The 8,335-nt window shown below is 51.3% G+C and overlaps 2 protein-coding genes across 2 annotated transcripts; both read right to left on the minus strand.

The window, feature by feature from the left end:
• Positions 1–3,215: 3,215 nt before the first annotated feature.
• On the minus strand, positions 3,216–3,629 carry LOC102039102 (feather keratin Cos2-2-like). The gene has a single exon (XM_005429009.2). The coding sequence runs from the start codon at positions 3,627–3,629 to the stop codon at positions 3,318–3,320; it is 312 nt and encodes a 103-aa protein (XP_005429066.1). The 3' UTR covers positions 3,216–3,317.
• Positions 3,630–7,181: 3,552 nt separating this feature from the next.
• On the minus strand, positions 7,182–7,961 carry LOC106632014 (feather keratin Cos2-2-like). Its single transcript, XM_014310365.1, has 2 exons — positions 7,902–7,961; positions 7,182–7,532 (listed from the first exon to the last, which is right to left on the minus strand). The coding sequence occupies exon 2, from the start codon at positions 7,509–7,511 to the stop codon at positions 7,182–7,184; it is 330 nt and encodes a 109-aa protein (XP_014165840.1). The 5' UTR covers positions 7,512–7,532; positions 7,902–7,961.
• Positions 7,962–8,335: the final 374 nt, after the last annotated feature.

An 8,335-nucleotide genomic window follows, 5' to 3' on the forward strand; every position in this document is an offset into this window, starting at 1 on the left:
CCTTGCTGCCAGCCCTGTGGCCCCTGCCCGCTGGCCAGCAGCTGCAATGAGTGCTGTGTCAGGCAGTGCCAGAGCTCCCACGTTGTCATTGAGCCGCCTGCTGTGCTGGTGACCCTGCCCGGCCCCATCCTCAGCTCCTTCCCACAGAACACCGCCGTGGGATCCTCCACCTCTGCTGCTGTTGGCAACATCCTCAGCTGTGACGGAGTGCCCATCAGCTCTGGGGCCTTTGACATCTCCTGCATCACCAACTGCTATGGCAGCAGTTGTTGTCGTCCCTGCTAAATCTGCTGCCAACCTCCTTGGGCAAGAACCTCCACAACCTCAGAACGTGGAGCTGCACTGAAAATGGATCTTTGGAACAATGGATTTGTGCCCTTGATTTACTGCTCTTTTCTTCCACTCTCTTCCCTTGCCTTCCCTTCCTGTCTGCACCACCCAATGCCAGCCTAGTGGGACCTGTTTGCCTCCCTCCATCCCTCTGGAGGCCAGGCAAATGGACACCCCCCACTGAGCCCCACTGGCTGCTCCTGATGTCCTTTTCAAGTTACCTCATTCTCTTCCTTAGACTCAATAAAGTTGTTTTGCATCCAAACCTGGCCCTCTGCTTTCTCTTTCTTTGTGTGGGAACTCTTGCACCCAGCTCAGGGCAAAAGCTGGAGGAATCCGTGGGTGGACACTCTGTGGTGGCCTTTACTTTGTGCCTTTTCTATTGGAGCTCCCAAAGACCTCCCTGGCTTCTCCAAAACAGTGATCATCAGGAGATGATGTCAAATGGTGACAGGTGTGGGAATGGGAAACAGCAGTGCCTGAGATGGTCCACAACCTCCTCTCTTCAAACACCTCCCTCACATTTGCCCTCTACCCTGCTTGTAACCAGAGAGGATGGGCTGTGTGTTGCCACAGGATCAAGTGAGCATGAGGACAGAACCAGAACCAAAACCAAAACCCTCCTTCCACGATGCTGGAGTCTGCCAGTGTTTCCCCTTCTGGATGTGGGACAGGACAAACTCCCTCATCTCTCTGGCCTCCACCTCTCAGATACGGTCAAATGTTTTTCTCCACTTGACTCATTCTTTTTGACAGCAACATTTTCCCACAGCTTCATGACAAAGGCCACTGTGGCCAGAGACTCCCCCATCTCCACAGAGACAAAAGAACCCTGTGACCTCAAAGCCTTCACATGAGGCAGGAACAAGAACTGTGGGAAACGGCTGAAGGCCCCAAGGCTGCCTGGAGGCCGCATCAGAGGAATGGCCTGGTGTCCTGGGTTGACTATATGATGCTTTTATCCCAAATCATCTGTTCTGTTTATGCTGAATTAGAGGTTTTGCACCTTTAAGACTTGTTCTGGGAGTGAAGGGAGCAGAGAAGAAGCGTGCAGTTTGTTTTCAGACACTGCACTCACTCTTCCTCATTCTGCTCCTGGACTGTGTTGTCTGTGGATGGACAGACAGCAGGACAGAGTTCTCTTTTGTTTTAGTTAGTTTTAGCTTGCTGAGGCAAAGTTCCCTGGACTGTGGTTTTTTTTGCCTTTGCGTTGGACCTGTTTAAACCTGCTCTGGACTGAACACCAGCAGAGCCCCTGCAGCTCCACCTGTGGCCCAAAGGGCCGGGCCTGGGCCATGACACTTCCAGCACCGGAGGGACTGATAAGAGACTGAGTGAGCTGAACTACAGCCTGGGGAGGGGACTTTTCTGAGTTTGTAATCACTTGGGGAGCAGTAAGAGGTTTTATTGTTTAATATTGTTTAGGTTTTATTGTTTAATAAACAGTTTTTTCCACTTTTCTCTAAGGAGTATTTTCTCCCGAACCTGTTGGGGGAGGAGCCAAATGTATCTGCCTTTCTAGAGGAGCCCCTCTGGGAGTTCTCTCCCAAATTTTCCCTGAACCAAGACACCTGGGCTTGGGATTGTCCTTGAGCGATGTGGGTGCCATGGCCCTGTCCAGGTTCCTGCAGAGAAGGAACTGGGGGCTGAGTGTGTGTCAGTGGCTGGCACTGCTGGGCAGGGAAGGCCCTACAGGCCGTGCAATGGCTGGGCTGAGAGCTCAGCTCAGGCCCAGCTGTGCACACACAGCCAGGGCACTGACACACTGCCAGCCTGGCCAGGAGTGCTCAGAGATGAGCCCAGAGCACAGAGCCCAGCACACGGGCACAGCCACACGGGCAGGGGGGCTGCACACAAGGGCCCTGCCCTGTGCACAACCATCCCCGTGCAGGCCAGAGGCTCTCAGGGGCTGTTCCCAGCAGGGCACAAGCACAGGCATGTGCAGACACTGGCACACACTGGGCCACAGACACGGTGCCACGCACATGATTGTGGGGGAGCACATGGGGCAGAGGCCTGAGGAAGGGATGGCACTGAGGAGATGCTGGGGAGCTCCCAGCCAGAGCAGATTCTGGGAACACCAAGCAGGACAGAAGCTCAGGCAGCAGTGCTACAGGGGTGTCTAGGATTTTGCAAGACGATGAGGAGAGCACAGAGGTTTCACTAAGTAGCAAAGTCACATAGTGGGCCCGATTGGTTCATGGGCAAAAGAAATGATGGCTGAGAGCAGAGGAGGCCCCTCCAGGCAGCAGGGATTACAAAAATCTGGCAGCATTACAAAACTCCAGCAGACTGCCCCAGGCTGGCATCACCTGCCATCCGTTGGATCCATTGTGCACTTTGTTTATGTCTTATGACTACACTGCCACATCCTTGCCCCAGGATCATGGAATCTCACATACCAGCACTCAGAAGAAATATTCATGAGGTTGTGGGATGAAGCATTGCTGATTCCCACGCACCCCCTTTCACCCCCCATTTCTGTCAAGTTTGGGAACCATCTTCCTCTCCTGGTAGTTGTAGTAGAGTACTGAGGGATGTGTTTGTGAGCTCCAAGAAAAAAGGCACAAAGTAAAATCCACTGTAGGGACTCCCAAGCTCTGCTTGCTCTAGCTTTTGCCCTGAGCTCACAGGAGAAGTTGACATAGATGAAAAGAGAATCAGAGGCCAAGTCTTGGATGCAAAACAACTTTATTGACTCTAAGCAAGAAAAAAGAGGTGGTTCCAAAGAGCACCAGAAGCAGCCACTAAGGTGCAGTGGGGGTATCCATTTGCTGGTTTCCAGAGCAAGGGAGGAAGAGAAGCCAACAGGTCCCACCAGGCTGGCATTGAGTGCAATTGACTGGAAAGGAATGCAAGACAGAGAAGAGAGGAGAAGAAGGAAACAAAAGTCAGAGGCCCTACATACAGTCCCAAAGTTCTGTCTTCATTTCAGCTACAAGTTCTGAGGTTGTGGAGGTTCTTGACCAAGGAGGTTGGCAGCAGATTTAGCAGGGACGACAGCATCTGCTGCCACCATAGCAGTTGGTGATGCAGGAGATGTCAAAGCCCCCAGAGCTGATGGGCACTCCGCCACAGCTGAGGATGTTGCCAACAGCAGCAGAGGTGGAGGATCCCACGGCGGTGTTCTGTGGGAAGGAGCTGAGGATGGGGCCGGGCAGGGTCACCAGCACAGCAGGCGGCTCAATGACAACGTGGGAGCTCTGGCACTGCCTGACACAGCACTCATTGCAGCTGCTGGCCAGCGGGCAGGGGCCACAGGGCTGGCAGCAAGGGTCACAGGGTTTGCAGCAGGACATGGCTCGGGGTCACAGGTGCACCTGGCACAGAGGGAAGGGAGAAGCACAAAGTGAGGACACGTGAGAAGCAGCACTGCACCCAAACACCCTGCAGCCAAGGCACCTCCTGGCCCCCATTGCAGTGCCCAGCTCAAAGCCCAGGAGCCACCTCAGCCAAGTCCCAGCCTCTCTCTGTCTGCACAAGACCTTCTCTCCCCTGCCCTCTCCCAGCACAAGCAGCTCCCAGCCCTGGGCTCTTGTAGCCCCTCTCAGCTGAGACCTCCAGCCAGGCAAGAGCTGCTCTTGAAGCAGCAGCAGAAGGAGAGAAGGCTTCCCACTCACCTGATTCCTGAAGAGGAGGAGGTGAGAGAAGTGGATGAGAGAGCAGAGACTTGGGCTGCCTTTTATAGCAGTCCTGCCTTGCCTCAGGCCCAGAGGCACCTTAGTGGAAGCCATAATTTTCTGACCACCTCATGTCAAATGTGAACTATCCCAGCTAATGGTAGCAGCGGTGTCCTGGTTTCCTGCATTTCTGCCTTTTCATTTCCTGGCTTCTGCCGTGTGCGTTCCCATTTCCTATCTGAAGACTCATGTTAGGGCCAGGATGAGAGGCCCAAGAATTTCCAGGATGTATATAGGTCAGCACAGGCAGAGTGCTTGGATCATGGTCTGGTGACATTCCATGCAGGCACATGATGTTCACATGTGTCATCCCTGTAGGTTTCCTTGTGGCAAAATTTTCAGTGCATCAGGCTTGCTCTTCTTGTACACATGCACACGGTAGGCCATGCGAGACAGGAGGAAACATCCTTTTCTCCTTCTGCCCCATCTCTCTCTGGCTTTGTTTCCCTTATATGGGCTTCTGCTTGCTGTTTTTTTCTTCTTGCTATATTTACTGTATCTCAGGGAAATTGTGCTGGTCTCATTGACCTCACCCTATTTCTGTACTCTCTCTGTGGGTCCTTTGGGAAGACAAGACCATTTCTCTACCTAGGTTCCTTTGCAGGTGCTAGAGTTCTCACAGAGTTGTCTCCAACACCTCCACAGAGTGCTCACTTTTTGACAGTTTTATTTTATGAATGTTCAGACTACAAGGTCTAAGGGAGGCCTTCCTAAGTGCATATGTGTCAGTCTGTGCATGTGTGCACCATGAGGGTTTAGGAATGTGCCCCGTGTTGATGAGGTGAACAAATTATCCTTCATCTCCTTAAAAAGGAAAAAAGCCCAGAAGTTTCTCTCCTCAATTTGGTAAAAAGATTCCTCATAAGACCTTGAAGACTTCACCTCAAACCTAAGGATACCCAATTGGATAGAAGCCAAAAAGCCCCACCTAAACAATTCGCTAGAAAAAGAAAACAAAAGAAGTAATCACTTTTGTAGGGTGTTTTTACCAGGAGCAAGAGCCTCTTACCCCTAACTCAGTCCTCCTCTGTAAAGAGCTTTGTTATTTCGCCTTTTATTAAAACTTTTCTGTTTTCAACACTACCTCAAAAGCCATCCTACTAATTTTATACCATCAAAGTAGTTAAGCTATCTGAAGTGTGTTATATTTCTCTAAGAACTCATAAGACCTGGCTCGAGGGGAAAATATACCATGAAGGCACATGAAGGTTCTCATTGTCAGTCCCCCTGTGGTGTGTCCTTTAGTCCCACAGAGGCACTGGCTGCCCTGGAGAGCCAATGTACAGCTGAACAGTGCTGCTTTGACCTTGCAGAGAAGTGTCTGGAGAACTGAAATGCAGATTCTGCCTTCTCCACTCTCCACTTCTTGCTTTATGTTCACAGAGAAAGCCCAGAAATCCTGCCAGCCTCTGCAGGCCTTTATCCCAAATTGATCCCCCTCTGCTGGAGTGTTGCTGGTGAGGGGGTGTCATGTCCCACTTGTAAGGGGGAGGGAACAGCCAGGATTTGTACATGCTGATGGTTGAGAGGAAAAACAAAGTCAGAGAGTCCACAGAAGATTTCACATTTTATTAATAAACTGCACACTTGGCATTGAAATAGGAACAGGAACAGGAATAGGAATAGGAATAGGAATAGGAATAGGAATAGGAATAGGAATAGGAATAGGAATAGGAATAGGAATAGGAATAGGAATAGGAATAGGAATAGGCAAGGCCAGGCCAAGGTGGACAGGGAAGAGAAAATAAGATGGGAAACAACTTGGGGCTTGAGGCAGATGGCTAAAGCAAAAGGGTGCATAACAACCTGCTGTTGAATTTTTTATTCTTCTGATTGTGCTTCACACTGTGTAGGACACTTTCCCTTAAGTAAAAGTGGCGAGGTTTGGTAGCTGAGGCAGAAAACTGTAGGAATGGGCTCTGGGACAAGAATCCAGTGTCTCCCACCTCGTCTGGCTGAGTCAGCTCCAGCTGTGTCCAAAAGGGGCTCAGCACTGCCCAACACTGAGCACATTTGTCACACTGATAATGCCTCTGTGAAAGCAGATTTCATTAGAAGTGGTTTGGGTTGGGAGGAAAGGGCTAAAAGCAGAAGAATTAGCAGGATGATTGTAGGTTTGCTGATATGACTTTGCAGCTGAGGATGCCAAAGCATGGAGGATATCAATGTGGGAAAAACCATAAAGGATGCCTTCTGCTGTTTTATTCTCTGTTTGGAGAAGCAGAATCTCTGTGTAGAGACAATGCCAGTGTTTGGAGAGACTTGGAGGCCCTCTCACGGACATGCTTGAGCTCCCCACTTTGGGAGAGAGAAAAATCAAAGCTCAGAGATCACAAAAAACATAGATACAGCATAGCACTGGTGTAAAGAGGAGCCCTGCCAGCAGGGACTGATCTGAAGCAGGACAATGTTCCAATTGTTCATCTCTGCCCGAGTGCTGATTGCATCTGCTCTGCGGAGTGAGGTAAAGCAATGAATTTACTCTTTTCCTTTCCACCATGGTTTTGTGATGGTTCCATCTGCTCAATTGTATCGACTGAAACACTTAGAATAGAAGGGAACCTAAACATTTCTTTGTTTGCAACTCCATCCAGCCCACAAAACATGGGCAAGAATGGCCCCCAACAAACCAAGTGGCTCAAAGTCCTGAGCAACCATGCCTTGAACATTTCCAGGAATGAGAAATCTACAATTGCTCTAGGAAACCTGTTCCAATACCTCATCACCCTCAGTGTCGGGGTATCTTTGTCAGCTTCAAGGGAAAGGGCACAAGGAAAACCCATAGCAGTAAGTCCAGCTCTCTGCTTTACCACTTTACTTCTAAGGAGACTAGAAGAGTTGTCACAAAATGAAGGAGAAATCAGAGGCTGAGGTTTGAATGCAAAAAACTTTATTGATTATGTCAGAGACAGCACCAGGAGCAGCTACTAAGATGAAGTGGGGGTGTCCAGAGGCCTGGCCAGCAGATAGAGGAGGGGAAGGGAGGGGGCCACTAAGGTGACATTGGCTAGAGTCAACATAAAAGGAAGGGAAGAAAGAAGAGAGAGCAGAAGAAGGAATGAATAGCTAAAAAGTCTAAATCCAATGACCCAAAATTTTGTCTTCATTCCAGCTCCATGTTCTGAGGTTCTTGCCTGAGGATGCTGGGCGAGGATGTTGGTGGCAGCACCTCTAGCAGGGACGACAGCATCTGCAGCCACCACAGCAGTTGGTGATGCAGGAGATGTCAAAGCCCCCAGAGCTGATGGGCACTCCCTCAGAGCTGAGGATGTTGCCAACAGCAGCAGAGGTGGAGGATCCCACGGCGGTGTTCTGTGGGAAGGAGCTGAGGATGGGGCCAGGCAGGGTCACCAGCACAGCAGGCGGCTCAATGACAACGTGGGAGCTCTGGCACTGCCTGACACAGCACTCATTGCAGCTGCTGGCCAGCGGGCAGGGGCCACAGGGCTGGCAGCAAGGCTCGCAGGGCCGGCACTGCTGGCACTTCTCAGAGCAGGACATGTCTGGAGCCTGGCGCTGCACCTGGCACAGAGGGCAGGGAGGAAGCAGAGCACACGCACACCTCAGACACAGCCCGCAAGGCACCCCCAGCAGCACAAGGCCCCTGCTGCCTGCACAGCTCCAGCCTGGCCAGCCCCAACCTGGGCATCCTTTGCCCCAGCCCAGCTCGCTCCTTCCCAGCTCAGCCAGGCCCAGCTCTGCTCCTGCCTGACCTGGAGGAGGATCAGCCCCTCAGCCCAGGCTCAGCCTCTGGCCAGAACACACGCTCTGCTCTCTGCCCACACCAGCACCAGTGCAGAACAGCACCAGAAGAACAAGGAGCAGCAACAAGGGCCAGAAAGCTCAATGCTGTCTTGGAGAGGGTGGAGGAGAAAGGGGCTTCCAACTCACCTGGTTCCCAAGGAGCAGGAGGTGACAGAAGTGGTTGAGAGAGCCCCCAGTTGGGCTGCCTTTTATCCTGGCCCCACAGTGCCTCAGGGGACACAGTCCTGCTGCATAAGTGACAATTTTCTTTAGAAATTTCAGTGAACGGAAACATGTACTAGAAGGTTATGACATGAGTTGGATTTTTCCTCTACCATGACTTTGCATTTCCTGGCTGACCTCATTCCCATTCCCTCACAGACACTTCTTCTGAGTGCTGGTATGCGAGGTTCCATGTGTCCTGGAGGCAAGGATGTGTCAGTAAGGACAGAAGACATGAACTAAGTGCAGAAGTGATCACAAGGAGGCAGGTGATACCAGCCTGGGGCACTCTGCTGGAGTTTTGTAATGCTGCAAGATTTTTGTAATCCCTGCTGACTGGATGGGTCCCATCTGCTTCC

This window comes from Geospiza fortis, unplaced genomic scaffold (genome assembly GCF_000277835.1).
Source record: "Geospiza fortis unplaced genomic scaffold, GeoFor_1.0 scaffold373, whole genome shotgun sequence".
NCBI lineage: Eukaryota > Metazoa > Chordata > Aves > Passeriformes > Thraupidae > Geospiza > Geospiza fortis.